We start from the raw sequence: 15,648 nt of genomic DNA on the forward strand, positions 1-15,648 counted from the left end.
GCCTGATCATAGCCCAAGGGGTGGGGTGGCTAAGACCAATAGAGGATCCTTTGAAGAGGAGTAACTTCATACAATAAGGGCAGTAAATGGTATCTCCTGGCTCAGGCGATGGCCTCGGACATGTGTGGTCAGCTGGACTCGGGGGGGGGGGGGGAAAGGTCATATTAATGCCGCGTGGACAATTGAGTGCGGAGGGAAGGCTTGTCAACAGAGGGGTATTCATGGAAGGGAAGGAGGGGTTGGTCAGGCGCGGCCGTGATTCTCAAGGACAGGGTCTTGCAGAAGAAGAGGGTTTATGACTTGCCCACGTGAGGAGAAGGGAGGGGTAGCCAGGGTGGACACAGGGACAGAGTCACACAGAGAGAGAGAGAGAGAGAGCTGATGACCCGTACATGTGAGAGCGGGGGCAGTCAGGTGCAGCTGGGGAGGGCTACGTCAACTTAAGGCGAAGGATGTCTCTTCAAGAGGGAATGGAGGGGGTCTTGTGCGGGTCAAGCAGGAGAGTTGTCCTTCACAGTAGGGTCGCGCAGAGGGAGAGGGTTTCATGGTCTATGCACGAGAGAGGGGGTGTAAGGTACGCGCAGGCGGGAAGCCAGGGATCCCAATGGGTAAAAGGCCATGGTGCCTAGAAATGGACGGGCTCTTACCGGCAGGGTGATACGGTCAACAGTTTACAGTATTCATGGTGCTCACAGGGGGTGGAGTGGGAGAAGAAGGGGAATGAATGCTGTCTATGTACATCAATTTCTTCAACTTTCACAACTTAATATCAGATTTTCTACTCTGACTGTATCAGATGAAACATGGATGAGCGGCCTCAATCTGGAGAGCCCAATGAAATTGTACGTCTAAGATCAAATACATTTAGTAACTTATCCGGAAACAATACTCCATTATTTCTTGTATATTCTTTGTTATGTAAAACTGTGAAAAAACTTGAAATAAATACGATTATTTTATTATTGATGAAGGACATTTAAAAGAACTAATATATTTCCTTAGCATAAGCCTTTAAAAGCTGTAACTGTGAATTTGCAAACAAAAACGTGGAAAGAACATCCTTCCAGTGTTTGTAGCTTATTCGAAGTTCATAACTGCCTCACGTCTCCCATATTGCTTACCATATCCCTTCTCGATATATGCCAACAAGAAAGCCATAAATGCAATAAAAGCCTTAGGGTTTCTTGACTCACGTCTCACCTCTCCCCTGTCCCCTACCTAACCTCTCCCCGCCGAAGTACCCCATGTGGACCTACAAGGGCACTGTGATCTGAAATGGCTTTCATGGCCCTTCTAAACAAATCCAACACACATGATAGACTGTTACCTTTCACCCCAATTTCGGGACTGATTGAAAGCTATTGCCAACCTTATAAAGCTGTAACTAAGAAATGCATGCCACCAGCCAATATGGCTCCAGGCAAAGGCTCCCTTATTAGGTCACAGTGAAAAGCATAGTGAAAAACGTAAAGTTGGAGATTCCGTTATTTAAAAATTGTGGGGTTATCTTTAAACAACAAAAGACACAGAAAGCCCATAACGTTACCGGGAAGGCCTTTTAGTGGATAGACTGCCTGCTCCCAGCAGGTTTCCTCGCCTGGACTTGTAGACAGGCTGTGCTCTTCATCAAGCTGCAGTACAAACCAGGCCACGAATGCATCCAGTTCACCTTCCCTTACGATTGGTGCAGTAATACTGCTTGGCTTCCTAGTGGACAGGCTTTCCAGTTCCTAAGCAAAATAAAAGAGAATAAGAAATATGTTTTCCCGGTGTCATATGGTTTAATAAAACAAAAAAAATTCTCTTTACTTCATCGCTAACAATCAGCGACAAAAGACATTCAGATATGTTCCTTTTTAGAGTTCTATTAGGTGTATCCCCCGTCAGCGCATGCAATGTCGCTGCAAGGGTACTGTTCACTATATAAGGCTTGGAGCCCGCCCATTGCTTACCATTTGTTGGCTTAGTTGTCAATCGTATTTACTGCCTCCCAATTATCCCTTCCTACTCCCTCTGTTGTTCATGCTGCTTTATCTCCTCTTTCCCCCACACTGTTCTCATTGTTTTATCCCCTCCCACCTACCATTGCCCCAGTTGCTTTACCACCTCCCAACCCCGATGTTCATATTGCTTTATCCCCCCCATGCCATAAGAATAAAAAGTGCCCTGATTTAGTCCATGTACAGTGCATGAATATGTAAACTTAGTGTCTATCAGGCACATGCATCAATGTTGGCTTTTGCGATTCCTTAATTGCGATATTTAAGGAATCGCAATTAAGGAATCGCAAAAGCCTACGCATGTAGAAATCGCTTAAAAAATAGCGATTTCTGGGGGGCGTGGCTTGGACGCCGGGAAGAATGGCGGCGTAATTTCGTCCTCCTCCGAGCAGCTGCATCCCTGTCGACTGTAAAGGGCTGCTTTTCGACCCCAGTTACTGTAATTAAGGGAATTCACTCATCGGAACCTTTTTCCAACATGCCCTGAAAATTTGGACCGATTCCGAACTCGGAATCCTGGAGAAAGGGACCTCTTCGTTTCGCCCGCTGGTGGCTGCGGAGCGGGACGGAGACTGATGCCGGCCACGACAACGAGGCTGGCCGGGGCACTGATCCGCTCCATCGTAGGCAGGGACGGAGGCTAAACGGTCTCAATAACTCCGACATGCTCCGACATGATCCATATGAGAACTGTGAGTAGAAAGTCTGCTTCTAGCTCCCATGCATATGCTGTTTAGTAAGGGAAGGAAAACGGCGCGAAATATCGGCGGACTGCATGGCGGAATGATCAAGCTTCCGACTGTATCTGAGGCATCCAGCGTCCCCGCCCCTGTGGTCTGCGCAATCTATATGTGTCTACATGGTCATCCATACTAGCCGGCTTCTGCTTACAATAACTTGGTGCCTGTTGAGATCTGTGTGCAGGGCGCGGCGACTAATGAAACGAGTTACAAGAAACGAAACACACTTCAACAAAATGGCTGCGGTTTGTGTACTGCGAGGGGACCTAGCGCTCAACATAACAGCCTCATATTCTCACAATAGCCTTTAATATTCAGATGGGCATGTGTACTCTGTCGATCATTGTTCTGTCTCCCCACCACGCCAAGATACCGGGTGCATGCAGATTTGCCTAAGTTAATTCTCTGTGACGCCGGCTTGAAATGGCGGCTACCCAGCGCGCCTGACGTCGCACTAACATCGCAACTGGGTCACCCTGCTGTCAACTCGCCCTGTTGCTCTGCTCCGTGACTGTGACTCTGCCTGTGATTTTGTTTACGAGTAGTGGTGCAGACGCTTGCAATCTCCCATGCGCATTTGTGTAATAAGCTACGCGTAGCAATTGACTGCAGACAATGATTAACTGTTTGGCAATGATGGCCCCCCAGTGCGTCTGGCATAGCGCTTGAATCACCCGGAGCGCTTGAATCACCCGGAGCTCTGTCGCCGTGTAATCTAAGGTGGGGACAGCTTCAAAGAATATCACTGCAATCAATCATAAAAACGAATTAAGTGCCTGCCAGCTGCTATAACTACCCACAGTGCTTGCTCTGTGTTTGCTATCGAAGCAGATTTGAAATCATTAGTACTCGGGTGAACTGGGAGCGTTTACATGTAGACAAGTCTGCAACATGACATGTTGTGCTGATTGATCCCGGTATTTACAAGGAGTGATATTAACATTGTACAAAATGTCGGCGACTGCCGGTGAGTGCTCATGACAGGGATTGCAACTTATAGGTTGTTAATGCACACATAACTTCCCATTGAATAGTTCTCTTTCAATAAGGGAGAAGTGTCTGATCTGTTGCCCTGCACTGTCACACCACAGTTCGATCTCAACGCTGTGTGTCTGGTGAGCTTCAAGGTGTTCACACAACTCATCGCTGCACACGACTAAAGAATGGGGGACAAGGACAACGGTGTAACTTCTAAGCGCCTGAAATCTAGTCCACCGACACCAGTCAAAGGGAATAAAGGAATGGCAGAAGCCATGGAAACAATTTTGAGCAGGCTAGAGGAGGTTAGAGACTTGGCCAAATCCACCAAAGAAGAGGTTGTTGCCATCCGCCAAGATATCAAAGACATCAACTCAAGACTAACAGAATCCGAGGGCAGGATAAGCAAATTGGAAGACTTTGAAAATAAAGCGTGTGGAACTTTCAAGAACCTCTCCTTAAGTTCGGACCACCTCGTGAGGAAGGTCGCGGAATTGGAAGACAGAAACAGAAGGGGGAACCTAAGAATTTTTGGTATGACGGAAAAATCAGAGGATTCCCATGACTCATGCATACCCTTCCTCGAAGAGTGGTTCACACAGGCCACTAATCTAACCTTCGCTCAGCCACTGGAGTTCGATAGAGCACATAGGGTACCGGGACGAGTGTCTAAGGATCAGAAAGGCCCAAGGGCGATTGTCTGCAAACCACTTAGGTACCAGCACGCAGAGCAGATACTTACTTTCGCTCGCAAACATAACCATGTGCTATGGAAAGGCCACAAAATCTTCATCTCACAGGACTTCAGTAAGGAAACAATGGAAATTAGGAAAGCCTTCCTTGCATTGAGACCCCGACTGAAATCACTTGGTCACATGTATGGCTTTATTGGTCCGACAAAATTTAGGGTAACTATAAAAGGTGTGACTCATGTGTTCTCGGATCCGCGAAAACTGAGACAGCTCCTGTTCGACCACGGAGATGGCTCAATGGAAGTCTCCCCTTCAGCTCAGCAAGGGGCCTCTGCATCTGGCCTAGGATAAGCTCTGTTCTGGGGCTTTCGTGCTATTTCTCTCATGTTCCTACTACTCTAATGTTCCTGAATCCTCGTAGAGCCCACTCAAAAAAGCTGTACCATAAAAGTTATGTCTATGCTGCCATGATATTGCTCGTATCCCTCTTGGGCCTCACCTAGGCACTATGTTGTGGTGTTGTTTTGTAGCAATCCTATTTGCTGTTACGTGCACTCACGATTATTCCTCGATAATTACTGTTGTGTTTGGTTCACGACACTGAAGTTAATGCAGCGACTTTCTTGTGCTCACTGTTACGACGTCACTGTTGTTTATTGTTGCCTACATACTTGGCTTATTTTTTCCTTAGATAGGGGTTGCAGCCCCAAAGATCAATAGCTATGAGTAAGCTGCTTGGAGGCGGCCTCGTGGTCGTCCTTCCTGAGTCGCCATGTTCTGTTGTTTCTTCTATTGGGGAGGGAGGGGTGGGCTGTGGGTGAGGGAGGGGGGCGGAGGGGGGTTGGTAGGGAGGATGGGGGAGATTGTTTTCGCATTTTGCATATAGTTTTGTGTAGTTTTTTCCATCTTGCATTCTAGCTTGCATCCATTGTACCACATTACGTTCCGAAGCTTATACTCTGTCCCTCTATTTCCTGCATATTGTGCTAGCCCTACACTTTACGTGAAAAATGGTACTGCTGGTTCTTTCAGGGGTATGAGACTGCTTTCACAACCCAATCCTTATGCGCACACATGTGTTATGAGACGACATCACTGGTTGTATAACTGATGGCTCCTGTTATAGATACTCCAATAGGGACGACAACTATAGTTAACCTTAGAATATTATCGTTGAACGTGAAGGGACTTAACCAGCCAGTTAAACGCCAGAAGACACTTGACTATCTACGAAGGCAGCGTGGAAATATAGCCTTGCTGCAGGAAACAAAACTAGAAGCAAAGCAATTTCACACACTGCGCAATAAATACTATACCGAAGTGATAGGCTCTGAGGCGATCTCAAAAAAGAATGGGGTGGTGATGCTAGTGGCCAAGAATGCAAATGTCGAAATAGTCTCTAGTGCAACAGATACAAAAGGTAGATGGGTTTCGGCGAAACTACTCAAAGATGATACTGAATTCTTTATCACGACTATCTATGCCCCAAATACACACGATCCATCCTTTTGGGTAGGCCTAACGAAGCAGATAAATTCCATCCCTGACACGGCAGTCCATATTTTGGCGGGCGACTTCAATCTCCCATACGACCCTATACTAGATAGAGACTCTAAATGCGTCTTTCGCCCGGGCAGAGCCCATAAGGCGTTCATGAAACTATGCAATAGATTTCATATGGTGGACACGTGGCGCTTGATGCATCCTGATGGTAGAGACTACTCCTTCTACTCCCCACCACATGACTCGTTTTCGAGAATCGACTACATACTCATATCTAAAAACGCAGTGGCAAGAGTTGAGGACGCGGACATTGCTCCCAGATTAGTCTCTGATCATTCCTGCATCTCACTCACATTATCTAATATTAAACCAACTACCCGTCAATCTATGTGGCGATTCAATGACACTATTATTAATGACACGAAACACAAAGAAACCCTTGACACTGCCATTAAAGATTTCTTACTGTTAAACAAGAGGGGGGACACCTCAGATACCATCAGATGGGAGGCACTGAAATCCACTATAAGGGGACTTATCATAAAAATATCGTCTGCAATTAATAAGAACCGCACTGCAGCCTTGCTGAAATTAGAGGAGGACATTTCAAAACTCCAGCACACATACTTGAGGAGTAGAAACCCTGAGGTTCTAACTGAACTGTCCAATCAGAAATACACCTACAACAAACTTATTAGTGAAAAGGCAGGAATTTGGCTGGATAGGAGGAAGCGCTTCAAAATTTGTGACTCAAACAAAGCGGGGAAGGGGCTAGCGGCTTATCTCAAATTTAAAATTCAGAAGAATACCATTGCCTCCTTACTTGATGGAAATGGTACTCCTAATTCCGATCCCACTAAAATTGCGAATATCTTCAAAGACTTTTATGAGAAACTCTATGCTAGGAACATGCACGTGGACTGTGAGAAAATGAAGAAATACCTCTCCAATTGCACACTCCCAACGCCTACGACAGCAGAAAGAGACTCCTTGAATGAACCAATCTCTGAATCGGAGGTTATTAGCGCGATCAAATCTCTCAAAAAGGGGAAAGCCCCTGGCCCTGACGGCTATACAGCACAATTTTATAAGACCTTTGCCCATGTTCTTACAACTCCTCTTCTAGAGGTTTTTCATGAAATTAGCAGTACAGGAGAAGTTAAGGGGACTATGGCAGAGGCTGTAATTGCGGTAATACCCAAAGAAGGCAAAGACCACAAACTCCCCAAAAACTACAGGCCTATCTCACTGATAAATTTAGATTGTAAGCTCCTGGCATCGATTTTGGCGAGTCGCATTCAAAAGGTCCTGCCGTCCCTGATACATCCCTCGCAAGCGGGTTTCCTGAAGAACAGGCTCTCGAGCGATAACACGAGAATCCTGGCTCATGTTATTGAAAAAGCGAAATTCTTATCCACACCTACCATTGCAATTACACTAGACGCTGAGAAGGCGTTTGACAAAGTAGACTGGACTTACTTAAATGCTGTACTACACAAATTCGATCTGGGTCCCCTATTCACTAAATTAGTCATGTCCCTCTATGCCTGTCCCTCTGCTAGAGTACGAGCTGGCGGCGCTTTTTCCTCCCCCTTTAATCTAGGGAAGGGCACTAGGCAGGGTTGTCCATTGTCCCCGTCCTTATTCCTCCTGGCAATTGAGCCCTTTCTGTACTACATCAGGGAAAATCCTGACATTGCTGGAATTCGGTTCGCTGACTGTACAATTAAACTCACGGCCTATGCAGATGACGTGTTGATCATGAGTGAACAAGCTGATAAGGCTATCCCGGCGCTACTGTCCACAATAGAAGAATTCTCAAGTGTATCTGGATACTCCTTGAACAAGGATAAAACTGAGGTGAAATCATTAAATAACCTATGTGATAAAAACATCCTGGGTGACTCCGGGCTTACCTGGCAGCCGAAGAGTTTTAAATATTTAGGACTGGAATTTGAAAAGGATTTGATATCCACCTTAAAAATTAATGAAGAGATGCTCTATAAAAAAATACAAAAACTATTAGACGGCTGGTCTCCAAAATTCCTCTCATGGTGGGGTAGGGCGGAAACACTAAAAATGATGATCAGTCCCTTGGTAAATTACATGGCATGTATGCTCCCCATGACCTTCACAGAGGACTTTCTACATAAAGTTGAGAAATTGCTCTCGGATTTCCTGTGGAAGGGGAAGAAACCGAGAATTGCCATGAAAAAACTCCAACTTCCAAAGCTTAAAGGGGGGTTAGGATTACCAAATTTCAGAAACTACCAGACCGCCTTTCTCTGTAAGCAGGGAGCCTCTTGGTTTATCAAAGACCCCATTTATACGCCCTTATGGGTCAATATTGAGAAATCCATTATAGGCAAGGCCCCGCTCTCTGCAGTCCTAACAATGGACCTCTCACATCTTACGAACTCTAAATACATCATGCTCAATACCAAGAGAGCACTTCTGCGGATAGATCGCGCTCACGTCACTGGTCAACGAATCCACAATTCCTCCTCTGCATCCTTATGGCGTAACCCATCCATTAAAATTGGCGGATCGCCCATCATATGGGACCACTGGGCTGATAAAGGTATTAACGTGGTTGCTGATCTATACGAACATAATATGCCACTGCCATTCTCGACTCTGCAGGCTAGACACTCCCTGTTACCAATTGACTTCTATGCTTTCCTAAAGCTAAAATCAGCCCTATCCACTAGAACATTCAAGCTAGTAACGCCTTGGCTAAAGTCTATGCTACCCCACTTTCAATCCTCTGGACATTTTGTCTCCAAAATATATAAACTACTCGCGCCATCGGCCAACAAATCGATGAGGCACAATGAGATCAAATGGGAATCAGAACCAAACAACACTGGCATAAGTATAGACTGGGTCAGGATACACGCATCAGCTCTCACACACAAGGTATCGCCGATACTATCACAGACCAAGTATATGATTATTAACAGGGCATTCTGGACCCCACAGCGACTATTTAAGGTTGGCCTGCGTGATACACCGAATTGCTGGAACTGCTCCTCTGACATTGGTGACCTTCCACACATGTTGTTTGATTGCCCCATGCTTCACTCCTTTTGGGCAAAAATCTTTGACTACATTGGGCACACGTTTGACATACACCCTACTAGGGAATTCATCTACATTCTCCTAGGAGCCTTAGATCCATTATTAAAGGGGGGCCATGACCGCCAACTCCTGGATCTCTTGCTAACATTAGCAGGCAAGGTGATCCTATGCAACTGGAAATCATCGGGTGAGGTCTCCTTCAATGCATGGAGGGAATGGCTGTCCTGCATTAGGGGCACTGACAATCCCGCTCTACACTCATCACCATGGCAGGTTACCAACAAAAAATTATGGTCCTCCTTAGATCAGGCCTCCTTCACCTTCGACCCACCCTGAAGAACTAACTGATGAGGTCTACACTCAGTAAACTGTGAACTGAAGTGGCTATACCCTGTGCTCAGGGGCCTGACAACCTTAGACACACAATGCAGGAACGACAAAGTATAAATGGTATTATATGATTAGATTTGGACGGAGGGCTCTATGGAACTATATACAACTGTGAAGAATGCAATGTTGGTATTTTATTTTCCTTTACTGTATGTATGTATTGTTTTCTTTTTATGTAATAATACATGTTTGATTGCGGTATCCTGTAATGTGACTGTAATACCACTGATGCCTTTTGCCGCTATCATTTTTGTTATTGCTTAATAAAAAATGATTTGAACTTAAAAAAAAAATAGCGATTTCTAAACATTACTTAATTGCCACTTGCAAATTGCGAATCGCAATTAAGGAATACCTCCCCATTCATTCCTATGGGCCGAATGGGAAGACATTCTCAATTTGCGATTCTCAATTAGAGAATTGCAAATTGAGAATGCAATTTCAAGGGTGCCAGGGTGTCAAAAGGACTCCCTGTTGCACCCCTGAAATTGATCTGTGGACATATGTTGCGCACACACACGCCCTAAGGGCATGTGTGTGTGCAACATGAAATTTTGAAAAGTGCACAAAAATGCATTTTTCAAAGTTTTTGCAAATTACCATGAAGTTCAACTTCATGGTAATTTGCTACTCCTATTAGGGAAATCGCTAATTTTTTTACTTTGATGCATTGCACTTAAGGAATCTCAATTTGGGATTCCTTAAATTGCGATTTTTGCATTTGGGATGATGCATCCCAAACGCAAAAATACTGGTAGCAAAGGGGCAGAATCTGAGAATCTGCCCGTTTGCGACCGGTTTTTAGGTCTCGCCTGTCGATGCGCATGCGCATCGAGCAAGCGAGACTATTGCGAGTTATCCACTCTTTATCTACACTGCAAGGAATCGTGGCGATTCCTTGCAGTGCCCGTGACTTTTAAGGTCAATGCGCATGCGCATTGAGCTTATGCGCATGCGCATTGACCTTAAAAGCGCGTGCGCGTGCACGTCCGTCTTTGTTTACCCGCTCCGCCCCCTCCCGCCGTGTCGCATTTCTCCTCCCCCTCCCCTCTCTTCCTTCCGTCTAACTTCCTTCCGTGTAACATCGCCGCAACGGTCACATCACTCGTCTTTCCTAACACTAAGGCTAACCCTCCGTCCTCCAAGCCCACCCCCCCCTCCCCCGGTAACACTCCACGCGGTTTGCATCCCTCGCGCAGCTCACCCGCTCCGCCCCCTCCCCTTCCCGCCGTGTCGCAGCCTACAGCAAGACTGACGCTTTTCTTGCATTTAAGTCCGTACACCTAGAGATGTTTGTGCGTCCCCAAAAAGTACTGACTTCAAGAACATGGTAAGCATAAACGTGGACTCATAAAGGGTGCTTTCTGTGTGAAGCTGCCCTGCGCCTGCTGTCAGGTCAGATCCCAGGGTCGAGTGTCCGTGTCCAGGGATGCTCCATGCTCGGCACAGTACTTCCAGAGCCTAGGTGATGTGTGGTCGTGTGTCAGGTAACGACGGTGGCTCTAAAAATAGATGTGATAACCGAGAGGGACAATAGGAGCTCGCAGTGATAACTTTTCAGTGAAAGGTGAAACTAGGTCAGCAGCCCAGTTGCGTAAGCAGCTGCTCTGGATTCCCTGCCCGCATGTGAACTCGTTGTGTAACTCGCATGCTAACAAAGACATCACATGGGCCAGGCTCAGGAAACTGCCGAATTTTAATGACTACTAACTCGCATCTTCTGCTCTGCTTGTCGACTCGTTGTGTAACTCGCATGCTAACAAAGACATCACATGGGCCAGGCTCAGGAAACTGCCGAATTTTAATAACTACTAACTCGCATCTTCTGCTCTGCTTGTCGAGCAGTCGTCATTTCCATAGAATGACTACAGAACAGTACTAAGTATCAGGGCCCAAACTAAAATTGTTATATTTATAGTGGGCTGCGGAAATCATTACATTGCCCACTTCTCTCTTGAAAACATGCATGGCCACTGCTTGCTGTGTAAGATCGCTGAATATCACCGACGAGGCCATCTCCACGGATAATGGGAAGACAGGGTGCTTCCTGGGCTAATGATCTGGTGTGAAACAGGCAGGCCCAAGCTGTAAACTCGACTTCTCAAGATCACAGAATGGTGGATCCTGATAACAAACTCTCTCTCCCTGTGCTTCTGTACTTTTGTTTGCACAGATTAATGGGACTTAACAATAGGATGCTCTATGAAATAATGGACGTTTACATGGACAGTTTAAACCCCCTATTGATTCAGTATGTGTGCTCACGACCCAACTTCTGCACCGTATGATACTTATTGTATAGTAAGCCGCAGCAGTACATTGTTTTGGATTACTAAAAAGCATTTTGATTTCGTAAACTTTGAACGTTAACTGGTAAGGATGTCTGGTAATTCACTCACTCTCACTCACCCTCACTCTCACTCACCCTCACTCACCCTCACCCTCACTCACCCTCACTCTCACTCACCCTCACTCTCACTCACCCTCACTCACACTCACCCACCCTCACTCACCCTCACTCACCCTCACTCACCTTCACCCTCACTCACCCTCAACCCCTCACCCTCACTCACCCCCACTCACCCTCAACCCCTCACCCTCAACCCCTCACCCTCACTCACCCTCACTCACCCTCAACCCCTCACCCTCACTCACCCTCAACCCCTCACCCTCAATCCCTCACCCACACTCACCCACACTCACCCTCACTCACACTCACACTCACCCACCCTCACTCACCCTCACCCTTACTCACCCTCAACCCCTCACCCTCACTCACCCTCAACCCCTCACCCACCCTCAACCCCTCACCCTCAACCCCTCACCCTCAACCCCTCACTCACCCTCACTCACCCTCACCCTCAACCCCTCAGCCTCACCCTCACTCACCCTCAACCCCTCACCCTCACTCACCCTCACCCTCAACCCCTCACTCACCCTCACCCTCACTCACCCTCAACCCCTCACCCTCACCCACCCTCAACCCCTCACCCACCCTCAACCCCTCACCCTCACTCACCCTCAACCCCTCACTCACCCTCACTCACCCTCAACCCCTCACTCACCCTCACTCACCCTCAACCCCTCACTCACCCTCACTCACCCTCAACCCCTCACTCACCCTCAACCCCTCACTCACCCTCACCCTCAACCCCTCAGCCTCACCCTCACTCACCCTCAACCCCTCACCCTCACTCACCCTCACTCACCCTCAACCTCATGCTAAAGATTTACAAAAAAACCCATAAACAATTCTAAAAGCACTAACTCTAATGCTGCGAGACCTATTGCATTTCTAATGCTTGTTAGCTTGATGCATGTGGTTGTATGTGTATATTTGAAGAGTGCACCTGTAAAAAGACGCTCTCTCTCTCTGGGGTCAGTGCGCTAGTCTTTAGCACCCCCATTAGTATTTAGGTTCATGCTCATTCGGACCCGCACAGAGGGCGTGTCGAAGCCAAACCTGTCTGTGCCCGTCCACGCTCTGGTCCTCTCCCACCAGACCTTAAGAAAATAAGCTATTCAGGTACGGAACTCTTAAACCTACGCCCAGCACTCAATAATATGTGTCCCCGCATGGTGCTAGATACCTCCCCCAGTGGCCCCCCCCAAAGCTTGTCCCCATTGTAATTTTAAACCATCTACTCTACCAAACCCGAATGCTTCCAAGGTACATCCTCTTCATCTTAACTGTGAAAATATCACTAAAGCACTTCTAAACACGCGTTCACTAGTTAAACATAAATACGAGATAGCAGACTTACTAATAGATCACAATCTTGATGTTCTTTTCGTAACTAAAACCTGGACAGATCCCTCATCAGGACTTGATATCACCATCGCCACCCCTGAGGGTTGCACAGCCTTAAGACAAGACAGATCTAACAAAAAAGGCTGTGGGTTGGCGATAATTTATCGCAGTAAATTCACAACTAAAATAGATCATATACCCTCCCAGACTTGTGAAGCAATATATTTCTCTATTCAGCTCACCCCCTCCCAAACTTTTAAGGGCATTTTACCTTATTGTCCACCAGGATCTAGGACAGAGTTTCTTTCCACACTAAGCAACCTGGTAGAACCTATGGCAGCCAAACTCACCCTCACGATTCTAGGCGATTTTAACTTTCACCCTGATAATCATCTTGACAATTACAAAAACTCACTACTCGCAGACCTGAGAGCAGTGGGCCTATCACAGCAAGTCACAAAGGTCACGCATGTAGCTGGCCACACTTTAGATGGTCTTTTCTCTAACTCCCAAGCAATCTTCTTAAAGAGTATTCTCCCTTTGGTCTAGACTGACCATCATGGGATTATATTTAATATTCAAATTGACGATAAATCCTCTCCTAGCACCTCATTAAATATGCCTGTTGTAATCGAAGCTTGGAAGAGCATAGACCATCAGCTTCTTAAGGCACATCTATCTTTATCTCAACCAGCATTCTCCTCAGACCCCAACCTTGCTTCAGGAAACTACTCTAATTGGCTGCATAATGCATTCAATCTGTTGGTGCCAAACAAAATCTTCTCGAAAAATCGGCGCTCTCCTTCAGCCCCTTGGTTCTCTGAACTCCTCAGAGACTAGAAGAAACTGTGTAGAAACGGTGAAAGACAATGGCGTAAATTCTACAATAGTCAAGAGAAACTCCTTTATAAAGAAGCACTCACTAAATATAGACTGCTGATTGCGCAGGAAAAAGTAAATATTATATTGCACAGATCCGCGCAAGACTCCAATAAGCAGCTTTATCAAGTAGGCGCTAAATTATCAGGTCAAACATCCACCTCCATTCCAGCCCCTTCACGGGCACTGTGTGACTCTTTAGCGAACTACTTTTTAAAAAAGTGAATGATATCTATTCTAAATGTGCATCCCAGGCTAACACTGTTGACCAGCCCTTAATAAGTGGGACCACTGAATACTCTTTGTTACAATTTGATAACACCACACCTGACCAGATTGCCAAACTAATCTCCTCCATCAAATCAGGCTCCGCCATTGACCCTTGTCCTCCAGCTGTACTTACAACAGTTGCTGAAATAATTGCACCTGTTTTATCCAACTTCTGTAATGCTATGTTCACATCGGGCAAATACCCCACACCTGGAAGAAAACTATTATTAAACCTCTGTTGAAAAAATCAAACTTGGACCCGACTGACACAAAGAATTACAGGACAATCGCCAGTCTGCCTTTCCCAAGCCAACATTTTTTAAAAGATGATGAAAACTCAACTTTCTAAGTATATTGAAGATCATCAACTGCTAGATGACACACCAACCGGCTTTCGTAGAGGCCGCGGAATGGAGACTGTGCTTATCAAAGCATCTGAAGATATCAGAACCATTCTAGATCAGGGAGGGACGTCCGTTCTTATATTGCTGGATCTCTCTGCAGCTTTTGCACGGTCGATCATACCATCTTGATGAATTGTGTCACAAAAATGGGCATCCAACACAAAGCTAGAGCCCTGCTTACTTTTCTCACCAACCGTACACAGAATGCAGCAGTCAGAATGCTATCAGGAAACCCCAAATACAAGCCTATCTCTCATATCATTCAGAAGTACCATTGGCTACCTGTGGGAAACCGTATAAAGTTCAAGGCCTTGTGCATTGCTTACAGGGCTTCTTGCAATTTTGGACCTCAGTTTCTAATCACTCAAGACTCGGGTCCTACGCTCATCTACTGCACACCTGCTCAGGGTTCCACATACTAAAACCGCCTCATGAGGCGACAAGCGTTTCATTGTTGCCACAGCAAAACTCTGGAACCCCTTTCCATTTAAGATCAGATCCAGCCAGTCTTTACTAATTTTCAGGAAAATGACAAAAACCTGGCTATTTAATCAATATACCCCTCTGCTATTGGTATAAGCCCGCTGTCCTCAGCGCCAAGACACCCACGGGTATTTGAGCGCTTTATAAATCTCATAAACATACACAGCCTATATGCCTGCAGTGTCTACAATATCAATATGTTGGAGGGTGTCTGAGTGTGTATGGTATATGTAAAGGACCTGTAGAACTTCCAGATTGCATTCGACACAGTTTATAGAGTATCGCGCTGCACATTTAAAAAAAAGTTATGAGCAGATGCATGCCCTGGTGCTTTTCTGCCTCTAATAACCAACATTGATTGGAAGCTGTACATAAAGCTTATATTTTATAAATTAAATGCCATTCTACATGACAGCAGAAAAAAACAGGATTTGCAAACGAAGAGAGAGCATTTCTAAACTACATCCAAGCCATGAA

The 15,648-nt window shown here is 46.0% G+C and overlaps 1 protein-coding gene across 1 annotated transcript in view; it reads right to left on the reverse strand.

Moving 5' to 3' along the window:
* The window catches only part of PRMT9 (protein arginine methyltransferase 9), a 353,591-nt gene that overhangs the window by 57,428 nt on the left and 280,515 nt on the right, over nucleotides 1–15,648 (reverse strand). The window contains exon 8 of the mRNA XM_086962269.1: nucleotides 1,547–1,730. Coding sequence (XP_086818395.1) covers nucleotides 1,547–1,730 — 184 coding nt within the window. The remainder of the gene's footprint in view (nucleotides 1–1,546; nucleotides 1,731–15,648) is intronic.

The sequence above is a fragment of the Lissotriton vulgaris genome, chromosome 3_1 (genome assembly GCF_964263255.1).
Source record: "Lissotriton vulgaris chromosome 3_1, aLisVul1.2, whole genome shotgun sequence".
In the NCBI taxonomy this organism is placed as follows: Eukaryota; Metazoa; Chordata; class Amphibia; order Caudata; family Salamandridae; genus Lissotriton; species Lissotriton vulgaris.